Source organism: Sitodiplosis mosellana, unplaced genomic scaffold (assembly GCF_009176505.1).
Source record: "Sitodiplosis mosellana isolate CC-2019 unplaced genomic scaffold, AAFC_SMos_1.0 Smas_scaffold_6191, whole genome shotgun sequence".
Classification (NCBI taxonomy): domain Eukaryota; kingdom Metazoa; phylum Arthropoda; class Insecta; order Diptera; family Cecidomyiidae; genus Sitodiplosis; species Sitodiplosis mosellana.
In genome coordinates, this window is record NW_022601432.1 from 6,027,987 (window position 1) to 6,045,964 (window position 17,978).

A 17,978-nucleotide genomic window follows, 5' to 3' on the forward strand; every position below is an offset into this window, starting at 1 on the left:
TTGTTGTACTTTGCGCTTTATGTCTTTTGTTTTGCGTTGTGCCTTGAGCAGTGTATATGACTCGCTTCCAATTTCAAGAGCAAAACAAATGTCGCAACTACTTCATAATTATCAACAGTTTCAAAAATGGAGAATATAGCTCAATCGTAGTTAAACAAATGATGCATTATCACGTGAAGTGCGTCAAGTGTTTTAATAGCAATGTTTCTATCTAAAAACACGCACACACGAGATGAGGAGAACGTTTTGCCATAACATCGTTGATTCGGCAGAAACAAGTAAGTTCATGCCCCTGTATTTTGTAACATGCAACACTGTGTTTGCGTTTTTTTTTCTGCCTAAATGAATTCATGTCAAAATTTAATATGCAAAAATGGCCCTCTTTGCGGGAAAAGCGTGAGAAAATTGCATATTTTTCTTATGGACACATGTTTGCCATTCCTATTAGCAACATTGCATATGCATTCTTAACGGCAACGATCCCGAACTGCAGTGAAAGATCTTGTTGAAAATACAGTTAATGGATTGTTTGTTTGAACTTGATGTTGCAGTGATGAACTCGGCGACTTTCTACAAAATGAAATGGAGAAAGGGACAAAATTGTTTCCATGTATAATTACCGTCATTTATTAGCTAATGTTTTTGGTATCTTTTAAATGAAAGAATGCAAAAAATATGTGCGATGAAAATGTCTTGGATTAAAATGTTTTATTCTCAGATTCAAATCATAATCGGTTTGAATATGCTCCAATACTGAAATGGAAACTTAAGTATTTTCGAAACAAAAAGTTGCAACCAAAAAATTTGTTTAAATTTGATTTGATTTCAAATTACTTTTGATTAAAGTTTTTTTTTTCTGTCAATCGACACTCCAATGCGATATATTTCAAACCCGGCCCATTTATAGGCTCAAAAGGCCTTTTCGGATGTTTCGTCAGAAAAATTTTCATTGGATTTCAAGTGTCAAAACAATTGACAGATGATATTTTGTTTTGAAAATCGCTGTAGTTACGTCGTTTAATTTGTGGTTTTTCATCTCTTTTTCCTTTCTGATTACAGTTTTGAATGAAAAGTGTAACCAATTCACTAGATTGTTGTTGCTATTTACTATAGTCATATAGTTATAAGCCGAGGCGCATGTGATGCGTTTCTAAAATAAATCGATCAGGAATTGCGTTCAAAATGAAGGCAAAACAACGAAATCGTACGACATAGAAAGGGAAAAGAAAAGACAAGAATTAATATCAAAGAATTTAAAAGAAAAATGATTGTAGCAAACGATTTAAAAAAGTATAAAACGGTTGGCCTCGGAGCTGGTCTAACAACGGTCGTGTAAGTGTTGCATTTGATGAAACTATAGGTAGTGAACAACTGAAAAATATGGTTCGATCGTACGAGATGAAAGAGATAGAGATAAATGCTTGCATACAAACCAAGCAACCAGTTGATTCATGTTCACCAATGTGTTCGCAATGAAATCCAATTAAACTGAATTGTTTGCGTCCTTGTTAACAGTACAGTTGTTCGGTTTGAGTGATTTTGTTGTTTCAATGCAATTCACACGGTTATTTTGAAACAGAACACACATCTACCTATATCCTAATTCGAATGTTTTCTAATGGATTTTCAATAAAAACAACACATTCACAGAGCTGGACTTATTTATTATGAATACTCTCGGATACAGCAGAGATTGAATATGCTAATAAGTCCATATGTTTTGAACGTTGAAACCAAGCATCCCGACTACATTTATATTAAATATCACATCTATAAGGAGTCAATGGAACAAAGAAAAAATGCAGAGCTCCAGGGAAAAGTAACAGAAAAAACTCCCATTTTTAATCGATTCCGATTTAAAGATTAACAAATTTGGTATGATTTTTATGAATTTCAGAAATGGAAAAATGTGATTGTACATCCGATTGGGAATTGGTGGAAATCGGTGAAGCATTCAATTGCATGGCGTTTATTGGAAGTGGCCAAAAACGGTGATTATCATGATCGTTTGAAAGCTGTACGCCAATTGGCTCGAATCGACCACTTAAAAGGTTTGTTTATTTGTTTTTTGAAACCTTTCCCAGTGTTAGGAGTCGAATTTTGTTCTTTCATTACATTTTTGAATGAATTTAACTATTTTTGAATATTTGTTTACTGCCCTCAGACTGGGACTATCAACATTTGGCCCAAATGTGTAATGCACGCACTGCCATTTCATTGGCACGTCATTTCTCCGACACTCGTTGGTTTTTACCGCCGCCAAATTTCGGAGCGTTGCGCCAGCCAAAATCATTAATCTCCGACATTCATGATCACCTGAGTCAATTGCATCCAAATCAATGTTTGAGCAAATTCAATTCGACGGCATTCGATAAATTTAGCATTTTAAATGGTTACACCTATTCGAAAGCGACAACAAATGGCGTCGCAGTTTCGCGGCAAGAGTATGAATTTATGCGAAAATGTCTTGAGGCTCTGTTTCACCTGACTCAAGATGCTGAAGTAGCCGAAGCGCTGTTGAAACAAGGATTCTTGCAAACGCTCATGGAAGTTCTGAAATTATTCCATGCCGATATCAGTTTACGCTTTCTGTTGGCAAAAACTGTGGCTAATTTCACCGTGTGTAACAAATATTATAGCGATTTTTTTGCCACCGGTTGGATTGGCGTCTTATCACGATGGACACGCAATCCAGACATTCGAATGCAAGCAACGGCCGCCAAGGCTCTAGCCAATTTAGATGTGGATGATATTAATCCAAGTGAATATCGAGCCAAAATCTACCCATTGTACCCGCTCATTCGGTCACGAAAAAAACCACAACTCGACGTGATTTTCATTCATGGTCTTCTAGGTGGGTGAAGAGTGTTTTTTTTTTGCAATTTTCATTAATTCAAATAATTTAATTTGAACATAAATTTTCTTAGGCGGTGTTTTCATCACGTGGCGTCAAAAGGATCCAAAAGAGGACGATCTTGGACTGTACGGTAAGAAGAATGTTTATAGCAAATCCACCGACATTATTGACTACGATATTTACCTTGAGGATATTCACGATGGCACGAAACATGAAACAAACCAAGCGCACATTGTTGCTAAGGCCAAATTCAAACGACCAAATATATCTCATAATAAAAATGTCCTAAATTCCATATGGACACATGAATTGAGTAAGTTTTCGTAACTAGTGGAATGGGTGTCACACTATTGTGTGTTTGTCCGTTGCGTACAGTCAAAATCATACTTACGGCTTTTTCGGCTTTTTGTTTGACATACGAGTGCCATTATTTAGTGTTGAGTGTTGACGCCTTGAATTAAATTCATTCATATCGAGTGAATTTGATTAAAAATTTCGCTACTATGGTTGTGGATGAAAAAAAACAAGCAATGTATGACTAATAGTCTCATGTTCATTAACTAATAATATTGCGTATCACTAACCCACACTGTTCTCAAAAAAGTATTCGCAGACTGGTTAATTCGAGTTTCATAACAATTTGCATATCATTACCGTTTTAATTTCATCTAAATCGAGAAATAATTTCTCAACCCTTTCCATTCAAAACCATAGAATCAATGACTTACTCTGAAGAAACACTAACCAGCAGAAAGCCACCAAGTGAAAAGGAAATCAAAATAAGTGACTCGGCTACGAAGGTAATTTCAATGCTTTTTAAATGGTTTGCTATTGAAGTTCAACAAAATATCTGGCAATTCATTGTAGGAATTTCTGGAAACTTTAAAAGCTGCGGACGTAATGCCGAATGATTGGGAGGTGGTATTCCCTGACTGTCCAATTGACGCAAATCAACAATCGGAGGGTTTTTTCAGCGTGGCCGGGTAAATTTTACAAGAAATGTTTACAATAAACACATGAATCAAGGTCTAATTTTGTACACATTTTAGTGACAAATGGATAAACGATGATCAAACTGAAGACTACACCTTCTGTTGGCCTATGGATTGGATCCCTCGAGAATTTGTAAATTTTTAAAGCATTGAATTTGGAGCGTCGAATAAAAAATAACGCGTTTTTTCTCTTTCTATTCAATCCACAGCCAAATATTCGTGTGATCGGCCTCAACTACGAAACCTCAATTAGTGAATGGTCATTGAATTTGTTGTGCCCGTGTGAAAAGAGCAAAAGTTCGTTACACGATCGATCCGAAGAGTTGTTGAATGCATTATGTGCATCGAATGTGGGCCGTGACTGTCCTGTAGTTTGGGTCGGTCATAGTATGGGTGGGCTCGTGGCTAAAAGTATTATTGTTCAATCACTTTTGAGCACGGAGAAGAGTAAGAGGGTCATTGCAGAGAACACACGAGCCATTATGTTCTTAGGTTGTCCACACAGAGGTTCGCCGGTTGCCAAGCTCAAGCAACATGTTCAAATGATTTTTTCGCCAACAATCGAAGTGAAGGAATTACGTGAAAATTGTCAAAATCTGGTGAATTTGCAACAACAATTCGAACAAGCATTGAAAGAGTTACCAAAACCCATAACAATTATCAGTATTGCGGAAGGTTGTCCAACAAATATCACAGCATTTAAATTTCCCATGCAATTTGTCACAAAGGAATCGGCCAAACTTGATATTGGCGAATTTTACGTACTAAATGTTGATCATCTTGGCCTGTCAAAGCCCATATTTCGTCAATCATTTCTCTATCAACGCCTCATCAAAATGATCGGTGACGTTATCGTAACGGCCACCAGAGAGGCCAAAGAGGCTCGTGGTGCAGCTAAAATCGTACAAAACCATGACACCGGCTTCGAAAATCTATCTAAAGACCATGATCACATCATGTAATACCATCTCATTTATCATTTTTCTCACCGTTTTATTCTATTTTAACCAAACATTTGACTTCTTCTCGAAATATTTGTATTGTAGTGATCATTAATTTATTATTATTAAGCGTTGTGATAAAAAGCAATTTCTTTTGTACAAAACAAGAAAATACAATAAATATTTTTCGGACCAATAGAATTGCTGCTGTGAATTCAACAGTCATGTGTGGATCCACACAAATCCATTCCTCGATACATTTGATTGTCTACGTAGCTTTCCTAAATAAAGAATATGATTTTTCAAATTTGAACAATGTGAATGGTTTCTTTTCTTCATCGCCTTGGAATAGAGATGTGAGTGATTTTTTTTTTTTTTTTCGAAAAGATTTAATAATTTTTTGCAATTTACATGGATGAAGATTCACTAGCACCCATTAAAAAAAAAGAGACGAAAGGTGTTGACGGACGAACCCAATTCCAGAGCAAAATTGTCCAAACAAAAACACGTCTCAATATTATTGAGAGATTTTTTTCTTGACCTATTGATCAAAAAAGTGTTCCTAAAAAAATTACTAATTCATTTCAACAATCGCCCAAGCTTACCATTTTTACCCATAAACTCCAAACAAAATGGCCACATTTAGTGGTTGATGCGCGTAAGAAACGGAAGAGAGAATGAATACGGCCTATACAATTATTTTTAAATTATTTCTTTATTTTTAGGTAGTAATATGTGTTTGTGTGTGAATGTGAGACTAACATTACAATTTCATTTATGTAACTTTAATGTAATTCAATTAAGTTGGTAGTTTGTTGTTGTTTGTCAGCGTAAATCTCTGCAACTGTCTTAAAAATGTTATATCGCATTGAGAATGGTGTTGTATCGGGGAAATTAGCGCGAATTCCTATGTTGTAATGCATTTTATGGATTTTTTGTTTGTTTGTTTGTTGTTGTTGTTTTTTTTGTTTGGTATAAATACGAAAAAAAGTGGCTTGAAAATTAAATGTATGCTTCCTGTACTTTTATTTTATCGGGATGGGAATTGTCGTTTTTATTTGTTGTTGTTGTTCTTCTTCTTTTGTGAAATATGTGTTTTTTTGGAAATTTTCTCAAGTGCTTGCCCATCTAATTGATTCCTTTTCCATTAAAATAGTTCAACTGGACTTTCTCTATGTAATTTTTCTTTTCTGCTATGGCTTTATTTTATTCTTCTTTTTTAATTCTTTAAAACAAGTTTTTTTTTTAGTTAATTCTATGCAACTGTTGCTATCATTATTTCAATCTGTGCTTTCATCATCCGGTCGGTTTGACAAATTGTGTGTGAGTGAGTTCTTAATGTATTTTTCTTCTGCTTTCATATTCTTCTCCTCGTTTTTTTTGTGTTCCATTTGAATATGTTTAAAAGTAAACAATAATCATAATGCTGGAGAATGTAATATTTATGCTGTTGTATTTGTTTGATTGTTAAATATATAGAGATTTTTTTGTTGTTCATTAAATCGGTTTCATTTCTATTTTGCTGATCTAATGCACTGAATGTTGCCTTATTTCAACATTATGCGGTGATAATGTGGTGGTTTTTTTTTGTTGTTTATTATTCATTTAGAGTTAGAAGAGTTTTACTAGCTTTCTATATTCAAATTTGTAATAAGTTTTTTCTTTTCTTTCATTCATCAATTAGATTGAGAATAGTCGGTTAGAGTGTGACGGTCCTGTTCATTTTATGTTCGTATTGTGCTTAGTGATGGTATATTCAAATGTGAAATGTGTAAGCCAAGTCTGATGACGAGGATGATGGTATATGGAGTTGTTTGTGTCCAATGGGTTAAAATGCCCGGCAATTTCCGTTTTGCTACCATATTCCATTTATCTGAAGCATTGTTTCACACTTTGACGGGGTAGAGAGAGAAAGATTATAGACGTATTTGACAAAAAAATTCAGAAATCCGATCGTGCACACATTTCACGAACGAATCTCCTAATTTTTTTGTTTTTTTTTTTTTACTTCAACAGAATGCATGATCCGAGTAGATTGAACGCATGCATCTGCATTTTTAGTGAAAAAATGCTTGAGATAGATTTGTGTTGCATTGAAAGCGTTAGCATGTTTATCGATTACCGTTTTGGATGAACAGACTGAAGCCTGTCATTCAAACGCCATACCACAATTGTATTGTGTTTGGCATATTCCATTTGCGAAATTTAAACAAAATCAGCGCGAATCAGCTTCATATTCATTTGGCTCTGAATTGTGAGCTCAAACAACGAAATTCCGACACGATGCTTGAATGAGCGACAATGAATGGGATAAGCATAAATTGATTGTCACCAATTCAAATCGCGTCGCCTCGAATCGATAACATTCGAAACTCTTTCAATAAAATACTTTTAGCAAACGTTGGTGGTAATGGAACTATTCGCTTTTCATTTGAGGGGATGCCATCATTCGTACAATAGGTACAAAATCTAAACCAGACCGTAAGGAATTCAATACGAGATTACAAATAGTTTAGCGAAAACAATAGAGAAAACCGAAGTCGGATCAGATTAACCAAAAAAAGTAAAAAATAAACATTTTGTGAAAAAAATTTTTGCATTTTTTTTTAGTATTTCATTCTAGATGAGAGTGATTTCGCTATCTTACTCTCTTTTTTTTAAATGAGTGGTTCATTTCTAGTATGCGATTCTCTTAGGTGTTAAATGTATGTTCATTTAGACTATTTTGTTTAAATAACGCTTTAGGTGTGAATTTTTTTTATCATTTAATTCATAACTATTTTTACAATTGCATGTGATTTTTGTGAGAATGTGTTAAAGTTAAAAAGAGTTTCATTTTAGTGGTGTGGTGAGTGAGTGTGTGACTGGTTACTATTGCTGAATTTTGCATTTGAATACTTTTTTTTTTCCTTCATCGTGTGTGTTTAGAATTACATATATTTATATAATAATATATAATAAATATATTTATAAAAAAAAATGAACCGAGATAGGAAAAGCGAAAGCGTCTTTTTATAGCAGCAAAACAAATAGTTATACAATTTTTTTTTCTGTGTATTTTTTTTCCCATCATTTATCATCATTAAATTCATATTTTTTTGTTGTTGTTGTTTTGTCAGTGTCAAAGAAGGTACGAGATATAATTAAAATAGAGTTAAATTTATATTTATATTTACTTCTTTTCTGCTTTGTCTTAGATCTTTTTTTTTGTTTGTTTCTTCCTTTATTTTTTTTATCTACTTAAAAATAGTAATAAATCATATAACGATCTAAATAGTGAAGATTTTTTTTTTACTTTGTATTTAATCGATTTTAATGATTTTTTTTGTCATTGCTTTTTTCGTCCATTTTTTGTATTAAAATTTTTTGTTTGTTAGAGCAAAGCGTTATTTTGAATTCAACTATTTTGTTTGAAGTGCTGAAAAATCAATAATCTACAGATTTGAGAATCATGTGACACACAAAACAAACGAAATCGTGAAAATGAAAACGAACGAAAAATAATCGAACAAATATGGACTAGTTTGACTTTGCAATTCGATCGAGAGAGACAGAGAGTTGATGTGTTTTTTTTTTGGTTTTATGTCTCTGTTTCAATCATATTGCTCAACCGCATTGCGTATGATTGGCTGTCTGACAAACGGACATCTCTGAGATAGATATACATACACGGAAAGGCACCAGGCATGCTAACTCGCTGAAATTTATCTTTGGCAAACCACACTAATGCCAACTTACAACAACATAGTTCTCTCTCAATCTTACTCACAACATGATGGCAATTATTCAGTTTCGATTTTTCTTTTCCTTTTTTTTCTGTGATATTTGCGCATTCTGATGAAGAGAAACTTTGCACTCGGTGTGTGTGTGTGTGTGTGTGTGTGTATCAAACTCACAACTCTGTGCTTTCGGATTGCGTCTAGATTATTCTGGGAGCGAGTGGTGTTGATGGTGAAGCCAAAGATTAGATGTGAGAATTACAGAACTGCACCAGAACAATGAAATACATTCGTTGGTATGGCTGTGAGCCGGTCGATTGCATCAATTGTGTGTTGTAAATATAATTGGGTATATTCTCGTGGGAGATTTGTCTTCAAAGTGCCCGAGAGATTGTGTGCCGGCTGCCGCTTGAAGTTGTTCCATTAAATTTCAGAGTCTAGCTGAGTGTTTGAGATAAATGCAGCTGATTTTTTTTTGTATTTCTTTAATCAGAGGCTTTCTTTTAAGTGTTTATGGTTTCTGGCTTTGTTCTTTATTTTTCTCGTCCGGATCGATTGTATCTGGCGATTTTTGATTAAAATAGACGAATTTAACAGACGAACAAAAAAAAAAACAGAATGAAAAAAACAAACAATAAATAAACAGCAAAAATTCAATACAATTGTCGGACACACGAAAGAATATGTATGAGCATATTCGATGCAGAAATGACCGGTAAGTGATGGTAAATGCGAGAAATAAACAAATCATCATTACACCGAATATCCAAATAATGCGCTTCGCAACCCACAATACAATTGCATTGAACCCTCGAACCTCTTAACCATTTTTAGAACCGAAATTAAACGAAAAAAAAATAGAATCGAGATAATAATTTACGCTAAAAATATCTAGTTGTTTTTTGTTTTGTTTATTTCTACATACTTCATTTATCTTTAATCTTTATCTATATATATTTATAAAGAGAGAGAGAAAGAGTTGATTAGTGATGATGATGCTTGTGTGATGGGCACATATCGAATGAATTTGTTTTTTGTTTTTATTTTTTTTTCGGAAAAAAAGAGAAGAGACAACGACATTCCTTTAGAGTGTACGGCATTCTGTGTGTTTATGATTCTTCTTCTTTTTTTTCCTCATTTTTTTTATGAATATTAATTATTCTTCTCTTTCTTCGTGTTTTGTCTGCTCATCGTCGTCTCCTTCCACCGGAAGGAATCGCCTATGTTTTTTTTTCTTTCGCATTTTGTGAAATTTGTATTTAAGTTGAATGTCTATTACCTAAAAATCATGTCAATAATATTTATAAGTTATTTTGTGTCATTTTTTTTTTATTATGTTGGTTTCACGTTTTTTCTTTCTTTGTCGTAGTAAATAAATTCATTAAATAGTTAGTAATGGTTAGAGTGTGTGTTTCAATTCAGAAAATGATTTTCTTTTTGTATCATCCATTGGTTATTTTTGTCTCCATTTTTTTCTTCTTTTTTTTTGTTTCCCATTCAAATTAATTCAAAAAGTTTTATATTTAAGTATTTTTTTTTTCTTCATGTTATTCGTTAATCTATTCAAAATAAACTAACACAACGAAAATCGAAAGGCAATGTTTCATTTAAAATGTGATTTTATCTTCATTTGTATAGATGTTAGTTTTTTTTTTTTGAATTTTAGATGTTTTTGTTTTTCATCATCTTTTAATAGTAAGTTAGTTTTAGTTAGTAGAGTACAATTACTTAAGTTTCAAAAAAAAGGTATTCCATGTTTTTATTTTTGTCTAGAGATTTATTTTTATTGTGTTTGAAAATAGAGTTGCTTGCTTTGGAGGTTGATGTTCATTCAGTTGGTTTTTGCTAGCGATTTTATGTTTCTTCTTTGTGTTGCTTAATATGAGGCGTGTGCATACGATGCATGTGCAATACAGCATAGACACTATTTCAAAATAGTGGCACACGCAAAACACACACACATCACATGGTTGCTCACAACGTAGTTCGTTCTATTCGCAAAACACGATATTTACATTTAAAAAAATATTGCGAATTTAATGCACGATTCGTCCTTTTTTTCGGAATGTAAACCGTGTATGTGTGTAGAAATAAACAGAGCAACATGAAAACTTCCCCCCACCAAAAAAAAAAAAAAATATATATATATATATATGCTCAAGGCGATGCAACAATATCGAGAAAAAAAGTGTCCATTTCGAAGTCTATCCGAAAGAATTATTACTCGAATTAATAAGACGTATTTTGATTGAAAGCCAGCCAGCAGTGGCAAACCGATTTTTTTTATACTTTTTCTTTGTTACATCTCGTCAGTTTTTTTTTTACTTTTTGATTCTATTTGTTTTTATTTATAATTTTTTTTTTAAATATATTTTAGTAATTGCACTAAAAGCAAAAGAAAAGAAGAACGTTTCGAAATAGGTTAAAAATGTGAGAGTATAAAAACAAGAAAGAAAAACGAATAAGAAGAGCCGTGCTCAGGTATAAAAAGAAACCCCCAATAAAGCGTTGAACGTATGTGATTTCGCTTAAGCAAAATGTATGTGTGTTTGGTCCACAAAATGATGAATTTATTGCGAGCGCAGCGCTCCCTCTCCCTTCTCGACGACGATGTTGACGTGTGTCTGCATTTCAGGTGCAATGGATCAGGGTCACTACAATATCAAACAATTGCTTAACTTTCAATACATCATGATCGTCTCTGTTAGTCCTTGTTTTGTGTGTGTTTGTTTTCTTTTCTTCATTTGTTGGTAATGTGAAACTCCCTGTGCTTTTTTTAAAATATTAGTTACAGTAGCTTGGCTCCTCTTTTGTTGGTTGCATAGCGAATACATTCAGTGAGGAAAAGAGTAAATTTTTCTTCAGGAAATGGCGTGCAATTGCACTGAAAATCCGATAATTCATTTTCGAAACACACACAAACAACAAAAAGATTCATCACTTAAGTTTTTTTTTTTCAGACAGAGAAAATACTCCAAACAAACGAAACAAACATGTTCAATAAGATTCCAATAAGAGTGGTTTTTTCTTTGCTTTGAATTCATTCACAACAGAAAAAAAAGAAAGAAAAAAAAATCTTTATCATAGTTTACTCATTATATTTATACAGTACTCTTAATTAGTTCATCAATTTTTTTTTTGCTTGCTCTCGATTCCAAAAATGAGGAATAAAAATCGAAATAAATCAAATAAACATTCAAAACATTGCTGATTGATTACAAATTAATTCATTTTTTTTCTTCTCTTTTTTGTTCGGCATTCTTCTATGTGGTAGTAAGTGATGTGCATTTCGCTGTGACGACGACGAGAAATCAATAAGTTTCTATTTTGACTGAATGATTTTGCACTGTGTGCAAAATTTCATAATTTTTCGGTCGGTTCCTGATTTTGAATCTAGTTGCGTTATGCCTGCGACTAAAAAAGGAACATCGACATCCGATGAATTCCTGTACAATAAAGAAAAATGGTTTGAACAGCATTTGTTTATGCATGCGAACGACTGACTAGAGCACGTGCTTCATTCTAAGCGTGTTTATTCAATTTTTTTCCCATTTTGTTTTTTTTTTTCTTGGTTTTTCCAATAGCCATTCCATCGATTACAATTATTTGTGTTTTTTTTTCTTCTTTTGTTGTTTTTTTTTGTTATTTTTTGTTTCGTAATGAGTAGAAGCTTAATTACCGATAGTTATTTTGTTTGTTTTATCGAGAAAAAATTACACAACTCCGAAGAACCAAACGGAAAAACTAAAACGATTCTGAAGATGGAGAGATGACGGGGAAAATACTCCGCATTATTGGCTGTATTTTATAACAAAGTATAGAAAGTGGTTAAATTTTATATTCTCTTTTTTTTCATTTGCTAAATTTAGCTAACTTGCTAGCTGCAAGTTTCAGGTTGTTGTGGTTGCTGTTGCTGTTGTATGTAGGTTTTTTTTCATTATGAAAAAACAGATATTTCTTTACATTGTGTGGATTTTTTGTTGTTGTGTTATTATTTCACTTTTTCGTACATGTTTTTTTTACTGTTTGCTCAAAAAATTTATTCTGGTTTGTGGAATTTTTGTTTTCTGTATCTGTTGTGTTTTAATGTGTTGGCATTGGGATGTTGTTTATCTTTTTTTGTTATGCGGTGATTTTTTTTAAACATCAACAACCATCTTCTTGTGGATATCAGTATTACCAACTACCGAGCAAAATTCTTCAAACGATATTTTACCATCTTCATCTTTATCGGCAAAAACAATCGTCTTATCGACGATTTGTTGAAGTTGCGTATCTTTCAGATTGTTGCCGACCATCATTTTCAGCACCTGTAACAAACAACAACATACACATGAAATTTAATAGAGAACAAAAAAAGCAGATGTTTAAAAATTATCGGTCGCTTTGTGAGTGAATGTTGTGTTGACTAACAAAATATGAAAACGAAAACTCTCGGGAGAAAAAGGATTATTTGCGGAAACAAGAAATAAAATATGCTTGACTTGTTTATGTTGGCATTTTTTTTTCATCAGCTTAAGTTTTTCATTAGGAAAATGAGCTCAAGCTTTCCTATCACGTTAAATTTGTTTGGTTACCTGAGGGGCCCATTTACTAGGATACAGGTAAAGTGCTTTGAGAACAACTACAACAACGACGACGTCGAGAAAGAAAAAGAAAAAAAACTACTACGATCGAACAGCTACCCGTTTTGCTTACCTGAAATAGTTCGCCGTTTGATATAAAACCATCGTTGTCCATGTCATAGATACGAAATGCGAATCGGAGCTTGGACAATTTATCGCCTTTAACGCTAAACTGTGAAACACCTTGTATAAATTCCTTGAAATCGACCTCACCATTGCCGTCCGCATCAAATATATCGATGACACGTTGCACCAACGGATTCTGCTGTAGCTCAGCAATCGACATAAATTCATCGACACTCAACGCTCCCGAATTATCCAAATCCAATTTACGGAAGCGTTTTCCCAGGCGTCGAATTTCATCTGCGTCGACTGTGTATGTGGATTATGCAAATTCCCAGCATGAGAAACGAACATGAGAAGGAGAGAAATGAAAAGAGAAAAAAAATGGTCAGAAAGTGATACACTGACAATTTCTATTCTATTTTCATTATTAATCGATTCCTACGGATGCTATTTCCGTTCATTATAGTGAATGAGAAGAAGAGCATTGAAAACGGAACCGAATAACAACAAAAAAAAGAAAGTTTAATCTTATGCTAATTCCATTTTATGACAATGATTCGTTAAGCACCATTGCGATGGCCATCGAAATCGATGGAAATTCAGCGGCATTTTCATTCCAAGGACTTGTTTCAATGCCTTCATAGCAGAGATGGGACGCCCTTCACCAAGCACACACTCACACAAACACTTATAGTTACGCAAAAACAAATTAAGTGGATTCTTGCACAAGAGCTATAAAAACGCGTCCATTTAGAGGGTAATGTTATCACTTTTCTTGGCTTTCGTCGTTCGGACGGATCATTTCGACAAAACGGCTCTAAATAGCCCTCTAAGCCGAATTAAATTGATGAAATGTATTAAATGATGATGCACAACCATCACGCATATTGAAATAGATTATAGAGATCGTATTGGAATGAACAGAAATTCAAGCATTACTAATTTTTAGTTAAAAAGAGTGTGTATTCTTTGGTTGATGTGCCGATGGTCACTCTTTGCACACATTTTGTAGTGGTATTGGTTTTTAATCTGCTTTCGAATGGAAAATTTTCTATAGAAAATCGGTGTGTGATCTCGTTTGAACTCAATTGAATGGATGACAAAATGACTGACAATTACATTTAATGTGTTGAGAATTGAATGAAATACCAATTTTATATGTTTTCACATCCATTCGCCCCAATCAGTTGAGACTGAATGGAAAATTGATACATTAAAATAACGCTTATTATTTATCATCCTTTGTCGTTAAAAGCAAAACAGAGGAAGAGAGAGAGAGAAAGAGAGAGAAAGAGAGAGAGAGAGATAGCGGATGAGAGAGAGATCTATAAAAGCGATTGATTATTTTGAAGGACATGACAGAAAATGCGAAGTGAAACCGAAGCACTTATGCCAGCATTGGTAAGCGTGTGCACTGGAATGATTGGATAATGTCAGAAAAAAAAGACATATTACCCATTAATTTAATTGATAAAATAGCCACACGGACACTCGAACCGCACAATGTATTGCACACAATTCAATATTTTGTGATTGCAGTTTGGTGTACATTTCGTTTGGAGGAGCTTGCGTTTGCAAGTGAACGGTAATAAATTTGTAGCAAAGCTCACTGTTGCAACCATAGTTGGTTGGTCGGTCGATCGGTCAGTTGGATGGACTAGAATTTATGGGCTACTAAATTTATTGGTTGATGATCGGCATTGGAAATGTCTACACATTCATCGACAAAACAACGGCCACCACATTCTCTATATTGGCCAGTGATGCGAACTTCATTATATTGGTCATTTGGTTAATCAAATTGAATAAGTTGAATGAGTTATTTTATGTGCCGAAAAACAGCAACAACAAAGTAGATAAAGAGAAGAGCAATCACGTAAAAACGGTTGATTCGAAATGAAAGCATGGTTATGATGTATGCCAAAGTAGGTCGAAAGGAAAATCTCATAAACGGAATTTGGGTGAATTTTTTATTTTAATTAAAAAGACACAATTAATATTCGATTTTATTATGTGGGCATGAGTTGCGAAATGGTGGAGTTTTTTTTTTCTCGCTTTATCCCTTTGCTGAGTTCGGTGTTTTCATGCTTTTATACATCGTTTGAAAGTTAATTGCGAATGGCGGTATTTTATTTTGATATACACAGATAGATAGATATTTTCTCGTATGGTTGCTCTCCTTCTATCTCTGTCTCTCCTTTTTTCTCTCTCGCGGACGAAATAGAAGAAGAGTGAACGTGACGCTTGCCATATGTATGTTTGATGATGCTGTTGGTGCATCCGAATCATGAATATAAAATAGCGCAAACAGAATGGATGCGACATATACAAACTTATGGAATATTACAGCCACACCACATCACCTTAATGATTTATTTAAGCGCGATTTTTCCCCCAACTCTCTCTTTCTGTCTCAGTCTCTCTCTCTCTCTCTCTCTCTCCCGCGCGCGCATTCACCCTTTTTTTCTCGGTGTTAAATGAATGTGCGAGCTTGCATTATTTTCTCTTCTTGTTTGCTTCATTTTTTGTTGTTGTTGCTGTGATTCTGGCTTTATCTCTCTATGGTGTTTTACTTTTCGTATGAAGGTGCAAGCGTGAGATACTTTCCATAGATTTATAAGCAAATCACATTTCATGTTTATACATTAAACGATGCACATATATGCATGGAACCGCAACAAGCGCACATGCTAGAGAACGGCGACGGTGGTAAAGGCATGGGATTATTATGGAATAGCGTTCTATTTTGCAAAATTCGTATTAAATAAATGTATCTGTTCGTCTATCTGTGATTTGGTTGGTGATGGTGGTTGCGGCTGTCACCGTCGCTGTCGCTACTTCTGTCCCTGTGAATACTTTTGTGTTTTTGTGAAACATACACAGAGACTGTGTGGTCACTGCCAAGTGGGTAAATGTTGATGAATGGGTAATGCAGTTCGGTATATGCTGCTGCCGGTGGTGGTGCTTTTATTGTGGAAATGATAAGAGCTTTTGTTCTCAATGTCGAATTATGGCTTTGGTTGTTCGCTTCAATAGTTTCATTTCGAAAATTCACTTTGAAAAGCAATAATAGTTCTCTCTCTCTCTCTCTCTCTCTCTCTCTCTTTTCCATTTCTCTTCCATTTGGAATCGTATTTCAAAATCTAATGTTTTATGACGCCACCATAAACCTCATCGCATCAGTTGAATTAAATCGACAATCGGTATCCGGTATTTCTGTTGCCATTAAATATTGCCCTGAAAACGCTGCTCTTGATGCATACTAATATCCACTAACCGTGTTAGCATTCAGATTGTCAATCACAATGTCAATCTCTTTATGGGCTCCTCGCACCTTGCACACAGACACAAACATGCACATGCACACGCACACAATTGAATGTGCAATGATGTGAAACGGAACAATGTCATTTTGAACGAAAGGCCATTCGAAAATTTAGATCTTTTGCCCAGCGCATACTTTGTCGATGTTATCATCCATCGGGCAAAATGTGTGCCCATATTGAAACTATACAATTTCAGGACATTTCCAAGCAACAGTTTGCTGGATAAAAGTAGCCTTAGTATCACATTTATAAATCGTTAAGGAACAAAATAATGCCATTAGCGAATATAATGTACCATCATAAATGCGAAATTTTCCGTATGGTTTCGTCGGACGGAATAAGAGACGGCTTTCGATGTGGTTTGAAAATTGCAAATCGCATTTTATTTTCAAATGAGTTTTTGGCATCCATTTCCGAAAAATGCTCCGTGCAATTTGGCATTGAATGCAACAACACCGAACAATACTACTTAATTAGCATAGAGTATGCAAAGGATTTTATGAATAAACCAACAGTTCGGGCTCGAGAATGTTCAAGCATTTGTACACCTAAAATGGCACAAACACACACACACACATATGGTATGCTATGTTTTTTTTCTCCCTCCACATTTCGATTTACATTATTTTGGGTGTGCGTTGATTTGTGTGGATTCGCAAGCATTATCAATTGACATTGTGGTTATAAGTTTTGTATTTGCCGAAGGCTTCATTGGTTTCCATTGCGAAACTATTTACTTGATTGAACGGATTTTGCCTTTCGCAATATATTCCTGCACAAGCGCGTACACACACACACACACACACACACACACACACACACACAATCCATTTTCAATCAATCAACAAACCAAGTTTTTGCATTGTTCGGTTTTATTCAATGCAACCAATTGTCTGACATTCATCACATGCTTAAACACTAGCTATTAAAGTTTCTCTACACACCTTTCCTGTGCGCCTCCATTTGAAATAACTTTCGATAAGAAGTTTTTGACTTTTCTTCTTTGCACTTCTTCACTTGATTCATTCTTCTTCACTTGATTCATTCTTTCTTCCTCCTCTTCTCCTTATTCGTGCATTTTGTGTATGTGTGTGGTGTAGCCGCTGGCATTTTCATAATCTAAGTAATTGTTTGAGTTTTAGCACGAGTAAACGAATTTGCCCGAATTGTCTGACAATGGGAATGGAATGTGAAGTGGTTGGTTTGATTTGTTGCTTTGATTACATACACACTTTTGCTCGTCAAGTGAGCCGTCGTGTATGTGTTTACCTTTGGGCCACTTCGAAGTGAACGTAGAAAATTTCATTTTCACCACACCACATCACACAACTCATTTCAGGATAAAGCTCTCGCCCCGCCTACTGCCTCCAATAGTTTGGATTGATATTGTAAGTTGTGGTCGCATAAAATTGTTTGTCTGTTTGCCAATGGCAATCATTGTTGGAACGAAAT

General features: G+C 34.4%; 2 protein-coding genes across 3 annotated transcripts in view; one reads left to right on the plus strand and one right to left on the minus strand.

Annotated features, from left to right (window-relative positions):
• Positions 1 to 948: 948 nt before the first annotated feature.
• LOC129576562 (protein SERAC1) lies at positions 949 to 5,107 on the plus strand. Of its 2 annotated transcripts, none has more exons than XM_055461806.1 (9): positions 949 to 1,332; positions 1,651 to 1,819; positions 1,898 to 2,051; positions 2,165 to 2,854; positions 2,928 to 2,987; positions 3,572 to 3,657; positions 3,725 to 3,840; positions 3,907 to 3,982; positions 4,059 to 5,107. In XM_055461806.1, exons 1-9 carry the CDS (start codon positions 1,265 to 1,267, stop codon positions 4,809 to 4,811), a joined length of 2,172 nt encoding a protein of 723 aa, XP_055317781.1. In that variant the 5' UTR covers positions 949 to 1,264; the 3' UTR covers positions 4,812 to 5,107. The 2 variants fall into 2 exon arrangements, with proteins under 2 accessions (XP_055317781.1, XP_055317780.1); XM_055461805.1 differs by having other exon boundaries at positions 975 to 1,332; positions 2,928 to 3,170.
• Positions 5,108 to 6,774: 1,667 nt separating this feature from the next.
• Positions 6,775 to 17,978, minus strand: part of LOC129576563 (calcineurin subunit B type 2) — a 46,759-nt gene continuing 35,555 nt past the window's right edge. Inside the window, exons 3-4 of the mRNA XM_055461807.1 lie at positions 13,208 to 13,506; positions 6,775 to 12,819 (exon numbers count right to left, since the gene is read on the minus strand). Of these exons, the coding sequence (XP_055317782.1) occupies positions 12,649 to 12,819; positions 13,208 to 13,506 (470 nt within the window). The 3' untranslated portion in view covers positions 6,775 to 12,648. The remainder of the gene's footprint in view (positions 12,820 to 13,207; positions 13,507 to 17,978) is intronic.